The following is a 25,709-nucleotide window of genomic DNA, read 5'->3' on the forward strand; positions in this document are numbered from 1 at the left end:
GGATGAGGTATTGTAAGGATTGCCATCAGCAAGATGAAACAAAATGTGTATGAATTGTTGAATGGAAAACGGTTCTGCTTCACGCGATTCACAACCAAAAGTTTTTTTAAAAAATGATATGAAAGTAAAAAACGGTTCCACTTTGGATTTAAATTCTGAGTTCAAGACTATCTTGTTTCACCTCCTTTCATCCGTTGGAAGACAGATTATCCTGAGATACCGTGTAGGTGCACAATGGATGTTACGCATATATCGGTCCCTGCTGATAAAAAGTGATGTTTCTTTTAAGTTCATTTACTTTTTCTTTGGGTTGAACATACTCTTGGCCAATTAAAACATTACTAGACAACAGGCTGCCTTTGAGTTGGAAGGGAAAATGTGTGTACATATAGCCTGCTCTGTCCTTAAAAACCGCAAGCTGCAGGAGGACGGAAAAAGAGTACGAGTTGACCCACAGGCAGTCTAACCTGCTTTTTCCATCTGCTGATCTTTCCATCCTGCCCTCCCTCCTCCTCCTCTCTTCCTTCCTTCCTGGACTTCTCACCTTGGGAAGCCTTTTGGTGTGGCCACATGCATGTCAAAAGCAATGAGCCTTCCCTGCCTTTTAACTGACATGCCCTGCACTCCGACACACTGGCTATTTGGACAAGTTGCAAAGTGGCCAGCATTTCAGAGCTAGTGCCCTTAGCCAGCGTGTTATGTGGCTTGCCCACCCTGAACTTCTGCAGAAATGTGGACGTCACGCAAGGCTCCGTGTTCCTCCCTTTCAGATTTCCCACCCATCGCACTGATGTGACGTGATCAGTGCTGGCTGGGACCACCACGTGCAAGCTGGGAGAAGCAGTTCAGGAACATTTAGGCAGGAATTCTTGGCCCGAGTGGCCCCACTTGGTGTTCTGCCTCAGTCACCTGGCTTGCAGTCCCCAACCCATGTGTTGCGGTGGCTCTGTGCCTCTTCCCAGCTTGGGTGGAGGCCATCAGCAGTGTTGCCCGCTGATCAGACAAACACAGTGAGATCTCCCTTCCTGTGGTTGATTCCCTTGATTTTCCCAAATGGTTGCTGGGCGGTGCCAGTGCTTTGATGCCTGATCAGCTCATTGATTTTGCTGCCCTGAGCTGAGAGTGCAAGAAGCGGAGAAGTCACCTCACGACCATGGACTCTTCAGCAGAACTCTGCACTTGACTGGGTGCTGTGGGACACACAAACATCTTCTAGCAACACGGCGGGCGGGCGACGCTAAGATTGCTGGTGCCTGTCTACACATGCGACACTCGAGGCTGTCAGAGACTGCCCTTCCGTAGCATAGCGTATTTGTTTGTGGCCTGCTTCATGTCGCAAAGGACTGAGAGTCTCTGAGAGTCACACTCGAGAAGCCGTTGGACTGAAAACGTGGGAAGGAACTACGGCAAATATAAAATACAGTGGACCGGGCAGAAAGTACACTAAGAGCAAGAAAAGGCTACTAAGGGAGCGGGAGGTTGAGGACTCGCTGGCTATGGTCAGGGATGTGCTTTTGTTAACTGGGGGCTGCAAATTTGGTCCTGAGACTCTTGACGGCCGGGGGAGAAACAATAACCGTTCGGATTTAGCATGTTTATTATTACCATGTTTTTGTTTTTGAAATGTCGCTTAGGGTAATTTTAGGAAGCCCAGACATGAACACTTGAAAGGAACTTTTCCAATGGGTTCTCTGAAGGGAACAGGCTAGGAGGTAGTTGGCTGTCGCCCCCACCATCAACACGGTGGTCAGTTCTACCATGCCAGTGATAGCCGAGTCACTTCGTCCATCACCAGGTCTGAGCCTGTGAGTCAGCCCTAGCTATCTGAGCCTATGTGTTACCCCTTTGCCTCTCGGATTAGTTTATAGTCTTCTTGTTTACTTGAGGTCCTTTTTTTTGCCAAAGGAGGCATCTGCGTGTGTATTGCCCTCATGGAGTTTAATTGCTTACAAGGTAGCAAGTGCTATGCTAAGTTTGCAGTATGTGCTGGAGAATTCTTCAGAAGCCTGTGTGGGTGACAACTGGAAAGGGAACAAAAATGGTCTGAAGACTGAGCGACTTGCATACGTTTTAAACTACAACTAAGTGACCCAGTTGAGGACCAGGCTGTGTGAGCCAGAGCCAGGACCCAGGCCTTGAGCACGATCCCACTCTTGGGAAGGAAGCTGGTGCCACCCTGTTGAAGGTTCTAGTGGTTGGGGCGGCTGAGTCCAGGTGATGGGATTATTGGAGGCGCTACAAGTCAAAGGCAAGGCCACCGAACCACTGACGGCAGAATGCTTCTAGGCTGCCATGTCTGCCATCTGTGTCGTGACCTGACTTTATTGTCCATCTTAACGCAAAATGGCAGCTCAGTGGGAAGCCAGCCTTGAGAAGTCAAGCGATAAGGTTGAGTGTCTGTTTTGCAGTTGAAGGTTGGGGCCGATCTCGGAGTAACAAGATGTGGCTCGTCCTGCACCTGAGCTCTCCTTGTTCAGTGGATGAATAAACATCTTTGGTCTCTAGGGCTTGCAGTGAGAGATCTTTCTGAGACCTGGGTTAATTAAAATACTTGGGATGAGAGGCAAGAAAAACAACTTTAAACTGGCCCTGAGACAGCGCTTACAGGAATTGAGTTTCCACAGCTGTTTGTCTGGGTAAATCGTTATGTTTTTGTAGGGAGAATAGGGAAGACTCTCTTTCAGTGATGGAAACTTTGAGGGACACCTACCATTGATTCATATGTTTACGAACAGCAGCCATGCGTGTCCATGTGTTCGGCACGCAGTCGTTAATACTTGTTACATACCACACTGTGCTGGGCTGTTTCGGCAAGATGGTGCTGTATGAGACCTAGGGCCTGCCTTCTGCAAGAGGTGACGTGCGCATGTAAGGATGATGCAATGCAGCCAGTGCAAGGGACCCAGGAGATTCAAGGTGGCGGGATGCTTGTATTTCTCTTTGGGATAGGAAGCATGGTGACAGGGGGAGCCAATTTAACATCTCAACCGTTTCGGGCAAGGTTTGTGCACAGAAGGACTTGGGGTTCCAGTGCAGAAAGAGACAAGTGAGACAAATAATTTCACCAGTGGGTTTCTAATGAGCTTATCGCGATCGGAAACTCGATGCCTCACGTACTTTTTCTTCACGTGAACCTTTGTGCCTAGCTATCTTCATACTTACAGATGAAATCCTGAAAATAGGGAACAAATTCAATTTTAGGGATGAAATACAATTCTGCAATCATTTCTGTTGTAATTATGGAACTGTATGTAGCATATAAACTTATAAAGTGTCTGTATTCCAACCCATAACCTCTGTAGAACAGCGGTTTGCAACCTGTGGGTCGCAACCCCTTTGGCGGGTTGAACAAACCTTTCACAGGCGTCACCCGATTCTTAACAGTAAGCAGAATTACAGTTATGATGAAGCAACGAAAATAATGTTATGGTTGGGGAGTCTCCACCACATGAGGAACTGTATGAAAGGGCGGCAGCATTAGGAAAGTTGAGAACCACGCCGAAGACAAATACTGAATGCAACTAAACTCTGAAAAGGCCCTTCCTTTGGAATGGAAAGCATCCAGATATCAATTATTCAGTCAACCTGCCTCACGGAATCCCATGCCAGTCAGAGTAGAGCTGTGGTCGATAGAGCTTTCCATAGCTCGCCTTAGTTGTATGGCTTGAAGTCAGTCAAGCCTTCTGTTATGCTTCTGGGTAGACTTGAACCATCAACCTTTCCTTTAAGAGCCAAGCACTTAACTGTTGAGCCATTCCCAGGGACAGAACAAATTTCCCTTAGACTTTTCTGATTAGTAGCATTTTTCTTGAGAGGGGGGGAAATGTGTGTGTGTGTGTGTGTGTGTGTGTGTATATACACACACACATATATACATACATATATATACTGTGAGATCCTCACCTTTAGTTGTATTCAGATGTCAGGACAAGTTCCTTCCCGTTTCCACCCAACACTTTTTTGCCTGTTTGAATTTGAGGCGCTGTTCCCAGCTTCCCAAGTTGGGGGATGAGCTTGGCTAACATTAAAACGTCATACTTCTTAGGAGTTGTGTTGTTCTCCTATACATGTACCTGTTGTCATTGGGCTTTTGATATTATTTTTTTATTTGTGGCCAGCCAGACCTCAAACCCTGTCCCTCGTTTGGCAGAGGGAGTAATAGGTGAGTCTTGTGTCTGAAGCCTCTAGAATGGTAATTTGCATATGACATTTTGTTGGCGTGAATGAATTCCAAGTCTCTTCCTGCTTTATTTAGACTTGGCACGTTCTGGGGCAAAAACCCGTGTATGTTGTGGGCCTGCCTTTCAGGAAGACTTTGACCTTGGGCATGCTGGACTCCCCACAGTGTGCTGGATGTTTGCTGATGGGAGCAGAACGGACCCCCGCTCCGTGGTTGGAGCTCTGGGGATGTTTCTGCAGGAGCTTGACGGCACACACCTCTGGGCGCCTTGGGTGGGGTCCCTGTGTAGGCGTGCTCCAGGGTGGCGTGACTCTAGGTCTAGCCCCGTGAGTGTTGCGCCTACCTGCAAGAGCAGGCATATTTTGCGTAGGCATTGACGAGAGACCCAATTCATCTGGTAGTCTTACTGGTGACGTTGCAGTGTTTTCACAGCCAGTGCTGAAAGCTGGGCCACAATGAGTCTGATTCAGGCCTGGATTTCTCACCCAAGCTAATTTTGAAAGGTGTGAAGTCAAGAGAGACCTGCAGTTGCCACTGCCCTTGTAGCGGGGTGAAGAACCTCCAGCAGTGAGCTTTTTCCTGAAGCCAAGGCAGGGCTCCATCCTTCCCTTGGAACGATCATTCCGGTCTTTAGCGTCACGCTCTTCACTGGCCTCCATAGTGAATCAGCTCTTTCAGAAAACGCTGGCGATCCTTTGCCTGCCATGTAGGCTGCCTTCTTGTTATTTATATATCTTGGTCGTTCTAGCCATGTTTTTAAAAAGGAGAAAATAGTGACTTTTTCTAAAGTCCCTGGCTTAATAAAGGTCCATGTTCCAAGATCTTTGGTAAACTGGTAATCTTGTAGATTGGAAATGGGCGGTCTTTTACAGATCAGAGGAATTTAGCACAAATTGATCCAGAAGAGACTTGAAGCATATGCCAGATGTGAGCAGCTATCTTAGGGATCGGTTATAGATTTGGGGTTCTTAAAATGTTAAACACCAGAGGCATGAGTGTGTGGTGTCCTGAGTAGGTGTCCCCTGCAGGTCCTTTTTCAGGGAAGGAGCGAGGCGTTGGCTGGGGGGGGGGGGGGGGGGGGACTGGCGCTCCCCGCTCCCGGCTCTCTTCCACACTCGCGGTGTGACTGAGGAAGCGGACTAGTTGGTCAGTTCTCTCATCAGTAACTGGACATAGTGAAACCCAGTGTTCAGGACGTGCGAGTATAAAAAGTGAGCCATGAACTTTGACCCTCTGGCGGCGCCTGGCTCTAGTGAGTGCCCCACATTCATTCTAGCCGTCGTTGACAGTGGTTCTTACTATTCAGACTCTGAGGTGTTAATCCAGAGTACTGGCGACTTTGTCCAGCACTCACTCCGAGACACACAGGAAATCGGAAGCTGCAAAGAGAACCAACCAACGTCGTAGAGGGATTTCAAAGGAGATCTATTTCTTACAACAAGCGTGAAAGTGCCGGTTATTGACTGGAGAAGCAAAGGCTGGAGGGTGGGCTGGTTGCCTTCAAAGGGTTCGAGACCCTGCTATATGCACAGCCCTTTGGCCAGCTGGTCTTCATTTATTTCGGTGTGGCTGCCAGACCGGGCAGGCAGAGCAAGCCAGTGGCTGGGGCAGAAGTGGAAGCTGGGCAGGTTGCCTGGTGGCATTCAGGACCGAGGAGCGATGCAAGCGCAGTACCGTCTGTAGGCAGGTGCCCTCGAAGTTCATGTCAACGCTTCCCACGAAGTCCTGAGATCTCCCGCGTGCGCAGGCACCAGCCTGCTCACATCTTTTCTGGCGCCTGCTTTAGAGCGGATAGTGCCGTTGACTCGCCAAGGAGCTGGGTTGATTTCTCAGAAGCCAAGGCTGCCGGTCGTTCCCCCGCCCCCCGCCTTGGCTCACAGGGAAACCCCCACCTCCCGCCAAAGGCAGATCCCACTGTGAACGCCTCCGTGCTACTGTTGGCAAGCCCTGGCACCGAGGAGTCGAGTAGCCTCCCCTGGGCTGCCTTTCCACTCCAGCTTCCCCCAAACCTCGCCACCCCCCCCATCTATTTACACCAAGCCATGAGACTGAATGGGTAGGAGACTGCTAAACATTTGCTATTCTAAGAAAATGTGTAGCTTACATTGTCATCATGTGCCTCTTAGCTGTCTGCTATACATTGGTTTAAAAATATTTATATTTCCAAATAAGTGACTGGCTCTTTGTATAGGGAAAATAACATATGCCTCGGAGCTCTGGGGAACGCGGTCCTGCCGCCACCTTCCGCCCGCCCTCCGCACAGCGTTTTGTCGGCCAAATCCTGGCGGCAGCCGGGGACTCCCCAGGCAGTGCCTGCCCTGCGAGGGGAGTGGGGTGGCTGAGACGCAGGCATGACACCGGGTGGGAAACATTCCCCATGGACCGAACACAGGCCAACCACAGAGGGAGGACCGCGGGTGACGGAGCCTCGCCGAGGCACACAAGACCAACACCCGGGACACGTTGCTACACAGGCACTCGGAGATGAAGCCGGCTTCCGTGACTCCATAAGACATTGCCCTTCTTTGGTACCCAAGCATGTGAGCGCGTGTCCGTTGGTAAATTTTCAGCTTCTCCTGAAACCCAGACACAGCGCGGAAGCCCTGCTATAGTTGATCCTTGCATAAATAGCACAGATTTTTTAATTTTACCCCAGTTACGGATATCTGGCGCGTGCGCCGATACTCTGGGCAGACTGGTGTGAAATTTAATTTGAGCAGTTAAACACAAGGGTGAGGGAGTGCAAAATAAACAACACACATTTGCAGCCCGCCAGCATTTGGTGCGCTAACAGGCGGCGCACCCAGAGCCTCTCGCGTTCATCCTTTTTCCATTTCTGACAATCAGATTACAGACTGTGGGAAAAGGCAAAAATCCTCCCTAGCACTAACCCGGCTCCCGAGTTCCCCCAAATGGTCTCTGAAGCCGCTTCGTGTGTGAGCTCCTCGTGGTTGGGTTGCAGCAAAGTGGGGAGAGGGTTTCTGTATTTCCAGACTTGATTGGAGGTTAGAGATGCCTTTTGTGTTTGGAAAGGGGCGGCCGTTTTCTCAGGACCCTGCAGAAGAGGAACCTGCAAGGGGAGTAAACAGAGTAGTGGACTGACAGACTCTGTGGCTGGAGCGCTCCGCTGCTAACCAGAGGACTGGCAATTTCAGTCCACCCACAGTCTGGTGAGCTACTCCTGAAAAAGCCACTTTTGAAAGCCCGTAGTGCTTCTAAGACACATGGAGATCACTGTGAGTCAGAACCGGGCCATGTGGGTTGACAGTGAGGAAGGCCTGGATTCAGACCTGGACAGTGTCTGACCCGGGAAGTTACTGAAGAGCTGTGTTCCTCGGTCTCTGAAGTGGTACTGTGGGAGTCGCTCCTGCCACGTCAGGTGGTTGGCCGGGTGGTACAAAGGAGCTGGGCTAAGGTCAGATTCCTTCCCCTTAAGTCCAGCCAAATCCACTCTACCCTGTGGGCCAACCTGAGTTGGCCTTGACTCAAAGGCGGTGAGTTTGGTTTGGGGTTTGGAAGGAGGGAGTCATGCAAATGGCTCTTGTCACTGATGAGTAATGTGGGTACAAGCCAGCAGCCACATCTCTCCCTCTTCAGGGGTCCACGGGTGGTCCAAATAATCCAGTGGCCGCCTGCCAGAGGGCTGGCGCAGTCAGCTCGACCCCAAAGGCCTGCCGCGCTCCTACTGACAAGGCAGCCATTGAAAACAATTCCCCTCTGACACTCCTTGGTTCGAAAGCAACTGGGGTTTGGTTTGGTTTGGTTTTGAGCAGGGTTTTTGTTTCTGCCTGCCCCACCTCTGTTTAGCTGTTACGTACACAAAGAACTTTGGTCTTAAAAATACCTACCTGTGTCCGAGGACTGTGCTGGAGTTCAAGAAGGCAGGCCTGGGAGGAAGGGCCAAAGTGAACACGCACAGTTCTTCTTTGTCTTCCAAAGAGGGGGGCCGTCTGCATACCCTAAGTAAAAACTCCCATCTTTCCATTCAATTTGTCTCCACAGAAGAGCGAGTTGTCCCCATTGAAGTGTGCCGTTCCAAACTGTCAAAATACTTGCAGGGAGTCGTTTTCCGCTGTGATAAGTGTACCTTCACCTGCTCCAGTGACGAGAGCCTCCAGCAGCACATAGGAAAGCACAACGAGCTGAGGCCTTACAAATGCCAACTCTGCTACTTCGAGGCCAAGCACACGGACGAGCTGGACAGCCACCTTCGGGAGGAGCATAAGGTACTCGCCGTCGCCTCTCACCTTTGGCAGACCTGCCGGGAGGGTGGGGGTGGGGGAGAGAGCCGGCGTGTGGTCACATTGACAATGTGTAAGACAGACTTGAATGAAAGTAATTGACAAAGTGAAGTTTAGTTCTGTCTCTTAGAAGAGAACTATAAGGTTGTTCGAGAGAATGGCAAATCATGAGGCAGGGGTGGGGCGGATAAAAATCGCTCATCATTTCATCACCCAAACCAACTGCTTAACCTTTTGGGCCTCGTCATTGCCCACTTTTCTTTATTTTGCATAGTTTTGATAATGCCGCATGCAAAATATTTTTTAATCCCTTGCCTTATTTTTTTTCTTTTTGACTTAACATTCTGATGGGTATGCTTCCATCTCATTTTAAATGTATTATCATGAGCGTTGGCAAACATTTTCTGTAGAGGGCCAAATAGTAAATATTTAGCCTTTGCAGGCCATGTGATCTCTGGTAGCCCCTGCCACACGCAAACGGCCATAGGCAATACGAAAGTGAAGGAGCATGGCTTTGTTCCAATAAAACTTTATTTACAAAATCAAGTGGGCCCAGCGTTTACCCACCCCGTTCTACCGCCTTGTATCCTCAGCCATGTAGGTTGTTCCCCACCCTCTGCTAACCATAAAAAGCATCTAAAACATCCCCGTACAAGGCTGAAATGTGTGTTGTGTTGGAGGAGGGTAAGATCCTAGAAGATGATTTCCTCACCCTGCTCAAAACCCACCGTGCACTCGGCAAACCGAGGCGGTCATTTCCGTGGTGCATTGCCCGGCGAGCTGGAGGAGCCTTGAGGCATGTTTATTTCATGAGAAGACAGACCCTATGGAGACATCTTTTATTTCACCAACAAACCAAAATAGCTCTTCCACGGTTACTTAAAGTGTAACGACAAGCACTTTGGGGAGTGTCCCCTTTTTTTCTTGTTTTGTGTTTTCACCTGGGGAGATATTGCTCTTTTCTGGCCCAACAAACCCGAGTTAAAAAGAGAGGTTTTAGTTGATTCACCTGCATACAGGAGTGAAAGAGAGCAAAGGTTAATACGGACTCTCACCTGCTGACAATTTAATGGTTTCCTAGTAGCTGCTTGCTTGAGATCCATCTTCTAACGCATCCGCCCCAAAAGTGAAGGCAGAGAAAAGCCTGATTTAGCGTCACATGGGAACTTTGATATCAGCTCTCATCCAACCATCTTGGGCATTTTTTCCCAAAACCCAAAACAAAAATCACTTGTCTGTCTTTAAGCATCTCACCTGTACTCACACGTGGTTGGTTTCTTTTCACACACTACCCCAAATCTTTTTATTACAGTGTTGGAGCCTTTAGCCTAGTATTTTTCAAAATCAGAAAGATCATTTCTTCCCTAGTGGTTGAAGTCACTGGGGCACGAGGAAGAATGTTAGGAATGGTGGCACCAGGCAAGGAACTGGCAGCATCCTGACCAGTGAATGGTTAGGAGATTGAGGCATCAGGATAGGAGCCAGGGAAATGGATTGCTCAGAACAAGAGAAGTTGCCCAATATAAAGCTCTGGAAACAAGCACATCTAAGTTTGAATCTTGTCCTCACTTTTTTTTTTTCTGGAGATGGGCATGGGGGGCAGCAATAGGGGAAGTCAGATTTGCAAAATGTTACTGAAATGTATGTGTCTGTTTTCTGACTTGCAAATAGGAATTGCTGTACTTCTCCAGAAGTTTTGTAAGGATTGGGTAGAGTCTTGTTATTTGCGCCCCTTTGGGTCTCAATGTGTCCCCTAGAACATTTGTAAAATTCAGTTTTGCTCAAGTATAATAATTGTCCTTAAAGGTAGTTGTGTTCCAAAGACCAAATATACATCATAAACCACTAATGATACCCTGCATTTTAGATAGTCTTTGATGTTGTATTTCCACCGTGTCATATTATGTTCTTCAGTTGCATTCTCTCTTGCGGTTGACTAACTTACGAAGGCCAGTGAGCACCTAATTGAAGCTGAAGAACGGCCACTCTTAGCACACCTAATGGTTTTCACCTTTGCCTCCGTTGTTATTACGCTTAGGAGACCTGTGTTTCTCACAGGAACCCTGTGTGCGCAGTGGCTAAGTCCCTGGCTTCTGGCCGGAAGGTTGGTAGTTCTCTAAAAACCTCCAGCTGTGGAAATCTTCAAAGGTGTTCTACTCTGTCCTGGCTACTCCACGGCAGTGGGTTTGGCTGGGGATAAGAATGCGGTCTTCTTTCCATCTTCCGTGTGTGTTGGGTTTTTATTCATTTTCATAAAGGGTAAGGACCAAGTGCAGTTAAATTTTTTGAAATAATTGTCCAAACATTAGTTTCTAAACAATGGCGGTAGAGCTGCTGAAGTGGAGTTTTCAGCTAGCAGACAGAGACATTGGGTGCTGGTTAAATGATCGTTTGCCAGGGTGAAGGATACACAAAAGCACTCATGAGAGTGGTGCTAGCATACAGCGTACTAAGGAAAAGTTTTCTCACAATGCAGACACGAAAGTGAGGGGCCGAAAGACAAACAAGAAGGCCTGGGGAGTGATGAGAAAGGCGTATGTATTCACAGATGGTGTCATCTTTGTAGGTAAAATATTGTAAAAGTTCCGCAAAAAAACCCGTTAGTGAGTTTAGCATATTTAAGAGGATATCAGGCCAACATACAAAACCAACTTGATTTCTACATGCTCACATGAACAGTCCAAAAATGACATTTAAAAATCAGAGAGAGCCATTCCATTTACAGGTGCATTAAAAAGAACAAGTAAATTTGATGTAATGACTACAAAAGCTGTGTAATGAAAACTACAAAATGTGAGAGAGAAAAAAAGGAGAAGCAAATAAATGCAACAGACTACACTCGTGAATTGGGAGGCTCAATAGTGTTCAGATGTTAATTCTTCCCAAATTGATCTACAGATTCAACATAATCTCTAAATCTCAATGAGGTTTTTTTTAAGTTGACAAATTCATCCTAAAATTTACATGCCAATGTAAAGAACCTAGAATTGCTAAAAATTGTGGGAAAATAAGAACAAAGTTTGTTTCAAAAGTTCCTATAAAACTACGGTAATCCAGAGAGTGTGGTATTAATCAAAGGATGAATCCACAAATCAATGATATGTAGTTCAAAAATAGACCTTCATATATTGTAAGTATTGTTTTCGATTGATTTCCATCAAAGATGCCTAAGTAATAGAGAATGATTTCTTCTTCTCTTTTTAAACAAGTACTAGAACAATTAGATTTATGTTTTCAAAGTAAAACTTGGAATTAACCTCATTTTTTATATAAAAATTAATAGCTGATAAGGGACCATAAACCTAAATGTATAAAAGTCTAAAGCTATAAAATATTTAGATTGGTATCAGGTCATGCATTCTTGAACTAAGGAAGATTTTTTTAGATAGGACAGAAAAGCGACAGACTTAACAGGGGGGAAAAATGAACGAATCGATATCCTCAAAATTGAAAACTTTTGCTCCTTAGTAAAGTAGAAAGACAAACTACAGACTGGAAGCATACATTTTGCAAAGTAAATAGCTAACCGAGGATTTGTTACAAGAATGTATAAATAATGTTTACAACTCTTAAGGGAATGCCACATCCCAATTTAAAAATGAGCAAAATATTTGAATATACACTTTGCCAAAGGAGAACTACAAGCAGCACATGAGCATGTGAAAAAGTACATGATTTGTCACTAGGGAAATGCAAATGAGAACCACAATGAGGCCCACTATAATGGTGACATTTAAGAAAACTGACGACACCTAGTAGTGGCAAGAAGTAGAGAAACCTGACGAACAGCACACAGCTGTTTGTTAGCTGTGGCCACGTGGGAAGGATTTGGCAGTATCTTTCTGACAAATTTTTTATCTGACCCAGAAATTCCATGACACCCCCCCAAGGAAGACTTGATATGTCTGTTCACAGTCAAAAGCAAAATTGGACAAACACTAGATGTGCACCAGCTGGCAATGGGGTCCACGTAATATGGCATATGCACACAATCCAGAAAAGGTGTGGCGTACGTACGACGGGCCAGCCAAAGGATGCATCCGCATGCCAGGTCATGCATCTACACGTTTATTCCACACAGAATGTCTGTGCAATCAGTGACTGGCTGCAGACAGGTTATCTCCACAAAAACAAACAAAACCTTACTGGCATCAAGTCCATATGTAGGACAGAGCGGAACTGCCCCAGGGGCCTTTAAGACCGGCACCTTGATGGAAATTGGAAGCCACCTTTATGCTGCTGTTTCCTTCGACTGACCTTCCAGGGAACCTGCCAACACAGTGCCCACTCGGCCACCAAGAATCCTGCCTACTCTGCTGTCAGTCAGGAATCCACGCCTGTTTCCTGCTGGTGCTGTTGGATAAACTTGGGACTGCTAACGCACAAGGCCAGGGGTTCAAATCCAGGCACCACTCTGAGCAGGTTGAGGCAATCTGCCTCCATCAAGATTTACCACCTTGGGAACCCTGGACAGAGTAGGAGTCAGCATCAGCTGGGTGGCAGAGGGTTTGGTTTTAAGGGTTTAGTGTCCTTAGAGCATCTTTGAAAAAGATCCAATCAGCACAGTACCTTGGAGGTGATCCGCTGGGCCAGTTCAATGCAAGGCAAAGAGATCAACTCCAAGTTGTGGCGATTGTTTGTTTGTTTGTGGGGGTGGGGTGGGGGAGAGAATCATGGCAGATTTTCTTGAAGGACATAGAACAATCACGGGAGCTTCGAACAAAGGAGGTTTTGAGGAAATTTAAACTGCGTCGGCACGGAAAGTGTCCAGAAAGTAGCTTGGAGGCCGTGTTCTCCATTCCAGCAATGAACCTGCGCGTTCTTCCAGGGCCGCACAGGCTGTCCTTGGGAAACCCTACCGCTTCCACCCACCAGCCCTCGTCATTCCTTGCAGGCTCCTTTTTGTTCCCCAAATTGAAAGAACATTTCAAAGGAACATGTGTTCAGTCCCTAGAGGATGCCCCAAGTGCCCTTTTGACGTGGTTCGAATGACAGAGTGCGGAGTTCTTTAGAGGAGCGTGAACAGAGTAGCACACAGCGTCTTCAGCAGTGTATAGTCTTAGATGGAGGACATGTCAGGAAGTGATAGGTTCCCTTTCCGATTTATTTCTGTGGGGTGTGTAGCAGTACTTTTTGACTTGCCCTCCCTTGGAACCACATGGGTAGATCTCTCAAGGCTCATGCTAAGTGGCAGAAGCCAGACACAGGAGTCTATGCATATTGTATGATTCCATTTATATCGAGGTTCTAGAAAAGGCAAAATTATGGAGAGAAAAAGTAGGTTAGAGGTTGCCTGGGGCTGGAGATTGGGAGTAGGGATTGATTGATAGCAAGAATCACGAAAGAACTTCTCAGAGTGATGCTGATGTTCTTAAACTGAATTGTGGCAATGGCTGTACAATTGCATACATTTACATAAACCGATAGAGAGCAGAATCTTGTGGTGTTTTAAATAACTCCACACTAAATCATAAGCAAGCTTCCCAGGATCTGACACATCGAAACACTAATTTCTTTGAGTTTTTCCTGATAAACTTGATCTCAGGAGATACTCAACATCGGCACTAATGTGGACAGTTCTGAGCTGGCAATTACTAATATTTTTGTTCTACAGTTTGAGTTCACTGTTCATTTCTTCCATGAATAACTTTAGGTGTTGTTGTGCAGGGTAGAAATTCTACAGAAGAAACTATCAAATGCTATCATTTCAGTCCGATGATTTCATTGAATAGATCAGGGTGTGCAAACTGGACTACACAAATCTGTCTGCAAAGCATGTAGACCTCAGAAGCCTCTCTGAAGGTGTCACCCTGGATCTGTCCCAGAGGGACAAAGTACTGGTTGCAACAGGAAAAGCCCTTGAAGTCCATGTTCGAATCAAAGTCACAGGTGCGCCTGACGTAGGCTGCCATGCACAGCCTCAGAAGCCGGCCTGCAATGGAGAAGAGATAACAGCACCCGCATTATTCACAAGAGGGATGGCCTTTCATTTTGGGTCTTTATCTTTGGGTCAGTGAGGAAGGAATCATTCGTAATCTCTTAGGATTCAATAGGATGAAAGTCAACTGTGTGGACTATTTGACCTTTAACTTTTTATTCTTTACTCCCTATCTTTTTTCCATCTCAGTAAATCTAGAAGCTAAACCTCTCTTTCTCTCTCTCTCTCTCTCTCTCTCTCTCTCTCTCTCTCTCTCTCTCTCTCTCTCTCTCAAATACCTGTCTCTAAATCCCATTTAGGACCAATACGAGTAGAAGATGGAAGATTTAACATTTTTATGAACCTTGAATCCTGGGGTGGGAGGGTCAAATAAAACTTGGCATTTTTTCACATTAAAAATATAGACCCACTTTTTTTTGTTAGATAAGAAAATTTAAGTATTTGCATACTTCGTTAGTGCTTTTATGCTTGTGAAGTCTCTTTGCTAGTTTAAGGGACATAAAAATATATTATCTCTAACTTGGTGTGCTCGTAAAATTGTCATGTTCAGTATATTAAATGTAGAAGGATAGTCTTATTCAAGCAATCTGCATTCACTAATTGAATTTACTTAGAAATGTTTTTAATTTTTCATACCAATGGCGCCTTGGGCAAATGAACTCGGAGAACCTCCTGTCTTGCTTCTTTGCATATTTAGGCAGAGTAGCAGAATATTAAGCTCAGAGGGACTTACCACCATTTTCGTTATTCCTACAAGGGGAGCCGCTTTCTGAACTAGTGAAATCCATTGTGGCCTCTAAGTCACATGGAACCTTTTTGTTAGAAAAGAAGCTGAGAATGAAGGAAAAAATTCTTCACCAATTCAAATCATAGAACGCACCTTTGGCCATGATGTCTTTTTCATTATTCTTGTCATGAGCTGCCACAGCCCTCTGTGCCACAGAACAAAACACCACCCGTTCCTGCACCCTCTTCACAATTGTTCTGATGTTGGCGCCCCTTGTTGCAGCCGCTGTGTCCGTTCACCACATGGAAGGCCTTCCCCTTTTCGCTGCCCCTCCACTTTCCCAAGCAGGATGCCCTTCTCCGAGGACTGCTCTCTCCTGCAAGCATGTCCAAGTATGTGAGACAAAGTCTGACCATCCTTGCCTCTCAAGAGCATGCTGGTGTATTTGTTCCAACACAGGTCTGCTTGTCCTCTTGGCAGTCCATGTTACATTCAATATTCTTTGCCATCATTGTTGTTCAAATGGATTGATTTTTCTTTGGTCTTCTTTATTCAGTGCCCAACTTTCTTTTTTATTTTAATAAATCATTTTATTGGGGGCTCGTATAACAATCCCTGCATCAGTTGTATGAAGCACATATCTACAGATGTTGCCATCACCGTTTCCAAAACATTTTCTTTCTATTTGAGCGCTTGGTATCAGCTCCTCCTTTTTTCCCCTCCCTCCCCCACCTTCATGAACCCTTAATTATTAATAAATTATTTTTATTTTCATATTTTACCCCATCTGCTGTCTCCCTTCACCCCCATTTCTATTCTTCATCCCCCTGGGGGAGGGGTTGTACTTCAATCATTGAGATCAGTTCCCCCTTTCTTCCCCTTCTCGCCCCACCTTCCTGAGGGCTTTGTCCAGCCTGGATTCAGTTCTTATCTGTGCCAGTGTACATGCTCTGGCCTCACCAGATTTACAAGATAGAACTGGGGTCTTGATAGTAGGTGGGAAGAAAAAAAAATAAGAGGAATGTTGTGTGTTTCGTTGGTGGTATACTGCACACTGGCTTTCTTGTGACCCATTTGTGAGGGGATGTCCAATTGTCTACAGATGGGCTTTGGGTCTCCATTCCAACCCCCATTGTTCGCATCAAAATGGTTGTTTGTTTTGAGTTTTTTGATACCTGATATCTGATCTATCAGTGACCAACTTTCACTGTATATGAGACTATTGAAAACACCATGGCTTGGATCAGGTAAAACATAGTCCTCAAAGTAACATTCTTGTTTTTCAACACTTTAAAGAGATCTTGTGTAGCAGACATACCCAATGCAGTGTCCTGTGAACTCTTGACTGCTGCTTCTGTGAGCATTGATTGTGGATCCGAGCAAGACAAGATCCTTGCCAACTTCAACCTTTCTCTTTTTTATCAGGATGTTACTTATTCGTCCAGTTGTGAGGATTTGCTTTGTTGTGGTTGTTTTCCATTGAGTTGTCATCCATACTAAAGGCTGCAATCTTTGGTCTCCATCATCACATGCCAAGACCGCCTCACTGGCAGTAAGCTAGGCTGTGTCATCTGCATATCCCAGGTTCTTAATCTGTCTTCCGATCCTGATGTTCATTCTTCGTCATGTACTCCAGCATACGGGCAGAGTGTGTATGGTGAGAGTATAGAGCCCTGACGAACACCTTTCCTGATTTTGGACCATTCCCTACATCTTCTGTTCGCAGAACTGCCTCTGGACCCCTGCACAGGCTCCCCGCGAGCATAGTGCAGTGTTAGGAATTCCCCTTCTTCTCAAGCCTGCGCTTTTCATTCCCAATTCCACTGAACTAGGTACTAGCGGATTGAATTGTACCACCTCTACGGATTTCTGCCCACTAAGGTCTCTCTTGACGATTGCGTAGTTTCATCGTTACCTCTCCTCCTGTTCGTGTTGCTTCTTGACCTGTCAGCCACCTCTTCTTGCCTGTGTTTTGGAGAACCGAGAGCTGCGAAGTAGAGGAGCTAAAAGTGTGACCAATTGATTGACAGAACCTTAGCTGCCTCTCAGGAGGACGTATGAAAATGTTCTTTGTTTACAGCCTCTGAAATTATTTGCTCACCTTTTCACGCATTCATTGCACCTACTACACCCCTCCACAGGCCTCTGCTGCTTCCCTGTGGGGCACGAGTTCATTCTTCCTTGACTCAGACTCAACTGTCCACTGGTCACTCTATTGTCATTGGGTGCAAGTTTTTCTTTTCTTTCTGTTTTCCTGGGTTTTTTTTAATTGTTTTACTGGGGGCTCATATAACACTTATCACAATCCATACTTACATCAATTGTGTTAAGCACTTTTGTACATTCATTGCCCTCATTATTCTCAAAACATTTGCTCTCCACTTAAGCCCCTGGCATCGGGTCCTCATTTTTTGCCCTCCCTCCCCACTTGCCCCTTCCTCATGAACCCTTGATAATTTATAAATTATTATTTTGTCATAGCTTTCCCTGTCTGATGTCTCCCTTCACCCACTTTTCTGTTGTCCATCCCCCAAGGAGGAGGTCACATGTAGATCCTTGTAATTGATTCCCCCTTTCCAACTCACCCTCCCTCTATGTTCCCCCTATTGCCACTCACACCACTGGTCCTGAAGGGATCATCCACCCTGTATTCCCTGTGTTTCCAGTTCCTATCGGTACCAGTGTACATCCTCTGGTCTAGCCAGACTTGCAAGGTAGAATTGGGATCATAATGGGGGTGGGGGATGGGAAGCATTTAGGAACTAGAGGAAAGTTGTGTGTTTCATCGTTGGTACATCGTACCCTGACTGGCTCGTCTCCTCCCGGAGACCCTTCTGTAAGGGGATATCTAGTGGCCTACAAATGGGCTTTGGGTCTCCACTCCACATTGCCCCCTCTCCCGCATTCACTATGATAAGATTTTTTGTTATTTGATGCCTGATAACTACTCCCTTAGGCACCTCGTGATCGCACAGGCTGGTGTGCTTCTTCCATGTGGGCTTTGTTGCTTCTGAGCTAGATGGCCGCTTGTTCACCTTCAAGCCTTTCGGACCCCAGATACTATCTCTTTTGATAGCCGGGCACCATCACCTTTCTTCACCACATTAGCTTATTCACCTACTTTGTCTTAAGCGGTTGTGTCGGGAAGGTGAACATCATAGAATGCCAATTTAATAGAAGAAAGTATTCTTGCATTGAGGGAGTGCTTGAGTAGAGGCCCAATGTCCTTCTGCTACCTTAATACTAAACCTATGGATGCAACTTTTTCAAAACTAGGAACCACCTTACAGATGGGAAATTATATTTATTTTTCAACTTGGTATTGTAAATTAAGGGAAGATTACAGAGCAAGTAATCAGTTTGATATTAAACAATTCATGCAAATGTTGTTTCATCGCGTTCATTGTCTTCTCCTCCAAGCACCGTGGCTTATCCCCCTTCCTCCCTGTTCCCGTGACCTTCTTTCCTTACCCTCTGAACTTTGCCCTTGAGTAAATGCTGCCCCGTTGATCTTAAATGGTTGGTCATTTCTAGTGATGAGTGTAACTCAGACATGAAGGGTTCCTAAAGGCCATAGTCTTGGTGGTTCCAGCAGGCTCTGTCTAACCACTCATCTTTTTCTCATTTATGATTTTGGAGTTTTTTCTCCATATTTTTCTCCCACTCTGTCCTGCACTTTCCAAGGTGATCCTTTTCAGAGCAGTTGGTGGTGGTAGCTGGGCACTACGTAGTTCCTCCCGCCTTAGGGTTTTGAAGACAGATCTGTGTCTGGTCGGGCAGTCCAGGGGACTAGCCAGTTCCACGCGTCTTTCAGTTGTCGTCACTCATCTTTCCTCTAGACAGGGAGAGAGGAATAATTGAACGGTGGGTGACTCCTCCAGAGCTTTGAAGACCCTCGTTGCTACTCATCAAAGTAGTGTGTAGAACATCATCCTTGTAACATGTTACACCCATTGACCTTGGTGTCTCCCGAGACTATAGACCTGAAGCTGAGACATTTGAAGTGTTTCATTCTTTTCAGGTGAGTGTAGTTCAGTGTCCATGTGCACCTGTGTCCCTCTGTTTGAGGTTCTGAAGATTGACAGCACCACAGTTGGCCAACAGTAGAATTCTTCATCTTAATAATGCATTTGACCTCAGTGTATTTAGTACTTGTGACAAGAGTTATGCTGTGATAGTTGATTTTGTCTAGGTATCTTTGCTAAGGCAGGTCATGCAGAAAGAAGCATGTCTTCTTATCCCAATCCAGCGATTCTAGAGGAAATGAGATATTCTCCTTGAATATCTTCTGAGCCTTTTAAGATCATTTATTCTTTGTGGCTAGCAGTCCAACACATAACCCACCGTGCCACCAGGACTTCCTGAGATCATTTATTCTTAATACTCTCAGAAAGCTTTCTATTTTGAAAAACAAAAATTCTTAAAGGATGTTATTGCTCAGTCCTGTTGCAGTATTCATTCAGCCAGTACCACGGATGAATTTTGACGTACTGCAAATAATTTTTCACTTCTGTATAGTATGTGCTTTAGAGTAGGGAAAGTTTGCACTACGTAATTTTAATAAATGAGTTCTGGTCCTGTCTTGGTCATTTATTTATTTAGCGCTCTCCTTTCCTCCTCTGCAAATGTGGAGGGCGACATTTAGTAGGTCTGTAAGAGCTAAGTGACACATGTAAAAGCTATTGGGTCCATTTTTAACATAAGAGATACCGGTTAACTATTGAAACAAAACCTTTTTGGAAAGCGTCCAATTTTATCCTCTCATTGACATGTAGGTTTAAATCATGGTATACAAAATCTTAAAGCCGTATTGCGATGTTATTTCTAGTTTACGATCTCCCATGGGTTTTCATGTTACCTGTGAACTAAAATTACATTGACAAGATGACTGACCTTACCCACTAGGCATATACAGCCACTTAAGAAGTGGTCAGCATCCTAGAAGAATGGCTACAGAGTCAGAGTCTACGTCCCCAACACTTAGGCTTATTCTTTCTTCTTTTGTGACAGACCTTTGTGGGGGGTGGGAGTGGGAAGGGTCACAAATCTTTCAGACCTCTAGGAGAAAAGATGAATTTCCTCCAATAGGCCCTTTATACCAACAAGAGGTTGGTGGTAACCCGCAACCTCTAGGTACAGAGAGTAACGTAGTGGTCTGACCATGTCAGCCAACTTTGAAGTGGTGTAAATTGAATAGACCTCAATCCCTTTGACTATCACCCCCTAGCTTCACATTTGGAAGCTCATCCTACAGAAATAAAACTAAACTATACTCGTATTACCAGAAGGTTCCTCACTGCATTCTGTTTCATAGTGAAGAACTAGACATAGCCTAAGGGGAAATCCATCCATCTTGGAAGAAATACAAGCAGAGTACTCCTTCGAAGTGAAGATGGCAAGCTTCAGCTGACTGACACATCAGGAACAGACAGGTGCCTGCAGAGAGCTTCTCAGCTGAGAGAGTAGAGAAGCCAGCAAAACTTAGGGAGGCCCTCAATGAGAGGGACTGATGGAATAGCCACGGCGATGGACTCAAACCCACCCGTGGCCATGAACATGACACTGGCCTGGGCAACTTTTCATTCTGTCCATATCCCAGGTCAAAGCCAACTTGGTAGCAACAAAGAATTGGAAAACCACAGTGTATCCACTTGATGACCCCTCAGTGACTAAAAGTCCCGTTTATTCCACGCCAAGTTTACAAGAGCGGGACACAGACTTGGCTGTGATAGCACGACAGCATTGGACGTGATCAGGAAGACAGAGTAGCAAACAAGACTTTGGGATAGTTTGTTAATTGTCCTCATATATAGGTGAATGGACCTCAAATCATTTTGCTGTTTTCCAAAAACTTTGGTGAAAATTGTTATGAACTAAAAAGGAGTTAGCGTTCAAATGAGGACGTACCCTAGGCAGGAGGTGAGAACAGTACCCACGGGATGGGAGCTTATGGCGATTCCGCTACAAATTTGATGACCAGACTTTTCAAGTCTGTAGAGGACAGGCAAATCATAAATACTCTCCCAGTGGAATGAGGTACAAAGTGGGCCAGAGCATAGTGTGCAGTGGAAGCCTAGAGCAAGGATGTTTAAAGGAGAAAAGGGTGAGGGGATGTCTCCCAGGTGAAGTAGCAGTGGAGCAAGGCTGGAAGATTGCAGGATTCTCCACATAAAGTGGGCAGTTTTGTGAACGTTCCATGCAGAAGGAATGGCAAGGGCACAGGCACAAGGTCAAGACCATAGCACAGTCAAAGGCCCTCAGTGTGTGTGTGTGTGTGTGTGTGTGTGTGTGTGTGTGTGTGTGTGTGTGTGTGTGTGTGTGGTGGCTGAAGGAGTACGGCAGGCTCTGGAGAGGAGGTGGGAGTGGTTAGAGATTGATGATCAGGGCCATGTCAACCACAGTAAGGGATTTGGATTAGATCCTCAAAGGGATCAGAGACTGACGGGAACAGATTTAATTTTTTTTTAACTGTACTGCCCGAAAAAACTGCTCTGAAAAATAAAATCTGTTAACTTCAAAAAACAATGTTAAAAATCATTGTGGCCCTCGGGTAGATAGGAGAAGGGACAAGCGTAGCCGGTGGGAGAGCAGGGTGTTTTACAATAGGTCATGCACAAACAGCGGAGCCTCAGAAGTGCAGAAGGAGCCCTCGTGGGTGTGAGGATTGCGATCAGATTGCTGGAAGATATCGTATCTAGTCATCATCCAGCACTGGACCTCGTTTTTAGTTTGAAATCTTCTAATTATGTAGAAAGATTTAAGGGGAACGCTCTTTAAAAGTTCTAGCAACCTTCACACTAAATCAGCCCAGGTTAGCCCTCACAAAGATCATCTCATCAGGCATTATTCTGAAGATAATGCAGAACCCAAAAAGTCAAGTGTTTTCCTATGAATGGGGTGAGGGTGATGGAGATGTGAACAAATAAATCATTCTCCCCCCAAAAATAAGGAGGTAAAACAAAGCCAACCAAAATGTAACCATTGGCTTGGTGACTGGGCTCTCCTTGAGGGGCAGGGCAGCAGTGTCTATCATGTGCTGGTACACAGCAGGTGACCTTGCTGGCTAAGTGGGTGAATGAGAAGGTGAAAGCTACTAGATGAAAGCAGATATTTGAACATTCTTCTTTGGACTCCATGGTTTTGTAATTTTTTGTTTCCTGGTGACTGCCCAGCCCTCATGTCCCTTTCCCATACCCACGGTTGCCCTGGTTACTAAAGTTGGGAAGTGGGAGCGGATTGTCTTGATTGGAGGTGGGAAGAGGGAATAAATACTTTTAAAAATTAAGCACATTTGAATTCTGTACTTGGGTCTTGGCAAACTAGTAACCCGGTAAATGTTTATATATTTATTGCAAATGCTCTATCATTAAAATATAGACTTGTGGATCCATAAAATTTGAACTTGCCGTCTCCACTATGTGTTGACAATGCTTCTTACGTGTCTTTCCAAAATCATCGTCAGTAGATATTATGCTGACTTCCTTTTTACATCAGGACACTGGGGACATACATGTTAAGTAACTTCATGACAGACTCTGAACTTGAACTTCACTTCAAGTCAGACTGACTTCAAAGCCCATGCTTTGACATAGGTCTGCATGAGTGAGACATGGTAAAGAAATCCCAGGTTGGGGAGGTACAATAACAATAGTTCATTGAAGACAGTTAGTATGCAAAACAAGGAGTTAATGTCCCTGAATGCTTAGCAGGGAGCTAGACAAAGACATTTTTTCCATCCATGTTGAATTGTTTTCGATGTCAACTGATTTTGTGGAGTTCAGTATTACAGAGGTCAAAGAACTAGCTGTTGCTCCTTTCAGAAGAGTTGTTTTCCCTGTGTTCGATTCCTCTTTGCAGGGGCTGTTTATTTGTTGGGACAGTATGTAGCCTGTCGGACCTGATATTCATAAGTCCCCTTCTTTCACATTTGTCACAGTCAGTGATGATGGTCCCATCTGCCTGGCATATGGAATTGGTGGTGGTGTTCAGCAAATCTTTTTTTTTTCCACTGTGCGCCTGGAGAAAATTTTGGAATTGGCTTGTAAATTCTCTCTTGCCTCTCTTGTGTCCTCATTACACTTGGTGTCTCTACTGTAGCAGCCATGGAAATTTGCTTTGGATTCTAATTCATGATGTGTCTCTTCCATCCTTACTAAACTGTGAACCTCGCGAGGCCTGAGCCAGGTCTCATTCATCTCTGTGTGCTCTCTCCCGGGCCCCCAATGGATGGTTGATGATTTCACAGAGGAGTTGCCATTCACTGTATAAACCAGAGTTGTTCCATTGACCTGAGTCCAATGCTAACTTGTCACTCCAGATCATTTTATATCTGCAGCTATAGAGGTTCTGGAAACAGATGAACAAAGGAAGGTAAATGTTGGGCTACGATTACTATGAGAAACCCAAACAGATGATCCTTAATAATTTTTCTTAATGTGGATTTTTATTCCCTTTGGGTGATCCGTTGAAGAAAGTTTGGCTCTCCCATTTTTCTAAGAACATTTTGTGTAAATAAAAGATAGCCATCGTTACCATTGTAAAAGGCTTTGGGGGATCTGTCACCTAGGTTTTTCTCAAATAATCCAAGCCTTGAAAAATAGTCCACTTGTCTGCTTCAAAAGCAGCCGTAACACAAGTCATTTAAACCTTGCCTTCCATTTGAAACTAAAGAACCTAGTTTATAGTTCTACCTGAGTTCAAATGAGATCGGGTCAGCCCTCTAGTTGATAGGGGCATTAAAGGGTTGTGACCGATGCTCCTCATGGCTAGGATGTTCACTGGACCTTGTTGCTTCCAAAAGCATTTCGAGCTTGGGTAAATTGTGAAACAGATACCTTAGAATTAAATAAATACAATAATCAAATCACTGCTGTGTACCCAAACCTTTGTGATACGTTTTCCTTCCTACTGTCTGTTAAACTAGTTAGCACGGAGGTCCTTACCCCTCATGAGGATGCCAGGAAGACCGCTGGTAGAAGTGTGTCAGGCCGGAACTAAGTATGACCCACAGGTTTTCAGTGGCTGGTTATTCTGAAGCAGAGTGCCTGTCCAATGGTGCTTGTGGGTAGATTCAACTATTTGGTTAGTGGCTGAGTACCTTACTGTTTACCCCGGGGATTTCTACTAATTAATATCTCATCCCTTTTGACACGCTTGATAAAGAAGTTCCAGCATTGACTGTCCCTGTGAACCGTGGGAGAGGAGGGCAGCGAGAGCTCAAAGCATTGATGACAAGGACCTCTCAGGTGGCATTGTTGTTTGATTCTTTTTTAGGAGGAAAAACAGTCCTAGGAATATGATGTTGGAAAGGTGGCTCCCTCTGCCCTGGGCTACCCACCCCATTTAGTCTGTCACTCTTCACGCATTGCATCCTTCCATCACTTGTTTGGGCCTCTTTCAGGTCAGCCGGAATTTTGAGCTGGTGGGACGAGTGAACTTGGATCAGCTGGAGCAGATGAAGGGGAAAATGGAGAGCTTCAGCAGTGAGGACGAAGACAAGGAGGAGGACATGGACAGCAAGGCTGAAGACAGAGGTTAGTGTCGTCCCTGCCCGCGTCGCCCCAGCTGGCAGCCAGCGCGTCCATGGCGAGGCAGAAGGGAAGCAGGAGGTTGTTCCCGGAGTAGCAGAAGGAGGGATTTCTCTTAGTTAAGGAGCGGAACAGGCTGATTTCGGAAACTCTTCAGGGGCAATGTCATTGGAAGCTATTACCAGTTATAGAAACCCCAAGGAAAAGAGGTCTTTTCTATCTGTCTATAGATACACGTTTGTTCACACACACAGCATAGATGGTAGTTAAAAATGGCTTGCATATATGTGGGCATCCTCAGAATAAAGACAGGCGGACAGTTCAGCTGGTGAGAATGCAAAGCTATCGAGGAATAAGAATGAACTTCCAGCCGAAAGCTTATTTAACTCTGGGCTACTGTGGTGTTGGAGAAAGACTGCAGCCCTCTCCATGGGTCTCTCTGCTTGGTTCGCTTCAATACCCTTGCTGCTTGGTTTCTGATTTGTAAAGGAGGAACAAGGAAAACCACTGCTTTCGTTCAATGGTATAGTTACAGGATAACTTGGGAAGGTTTCCTGGGGCTTTTGTACTGTTACATGTAACTTCTCGTGTGTCTACAACTCTATCAAAATCAGGTATTCGTTTCTCCCCCCCCCCCAAGTATATTTGGGTGTAACATACATTTAGAGGGTCTGTCATTGGTTTTCTTTATTGTTCAACATGGAATATTGAGGAATCTCTAAAATGCATATAAGAAAATAGGTTGGCATCTATTGCAAGTTTATCAAAAGTATATGGGTAATATAAATTTGACTAATAAACATTAAACCCAAACCAATTCCACTGCCATCAAGTTGACTCCTCAGTAGGATTGTTCTGCAGGGTGTCTAGGAGTAAACATCTTCGTAGGAGCAGACAGCCTTTCCCTTGTTCAGTGGGGCAGCTGGTAAGTTTGAACCTGTGACCGCTGTCATCATTGAGGACCGTTATGTGCCAGGCTTGGTGTTGATGGCTTTTATATGACTTCATTCTTGTGTACAGCAGTCCGCAGGCAGCTTGCCTGTGTTTTGCATTTAGTTCTGTATGACTGGGGAAAGTATTTCTCTAGGTCCCTTCA

The 25,709-nt window shown here is 45.4% G+C and overlaps 1 protein-coding gene across 7 annotated transcripts in view; it reads left to right on the forward strand.

Annotated features, from left to right (window-relative positions):
- Nucleotides 1-25,709, forward strand: part of ZNF462 (zinc finger protein 462) — a 151,399-nt gene that overhangs the window by 118,424 nt on the left and 7,266 nt on the right. For all 7 annotated transcript variants that reach the window (XM_075560274.1, XM_075560271.1, XM_075560275.1 and 4 more), the window contains 2 exons: nt 8,183-8,406; nt 24,487-24,619. In XM_075560274.1, coding sequence (XP_075416389.1) covers nt 8,183-8,406; nt 24,487-24,619 — 357 coding nt within the window. The remainder of the gene's footprint in view (nt 1-8,182; nt 8,407-24,486; nt 24,620-25,709) is intronic.

This window comes from Tenrec ecaudatus, chromosome 10, assembly GCF_050624435.1.
Source record: "Tenrec ecaudatus isolate mTenEca1 chromosome 10, mTenEca1.hap1, whole genome shotgun sequence".
NCBI lineage: Eukaryota > Metazoa > Chordata > Mammalia > Afrosoricida > Tenrecidae > Tenrec > Tenrec ecaudatus.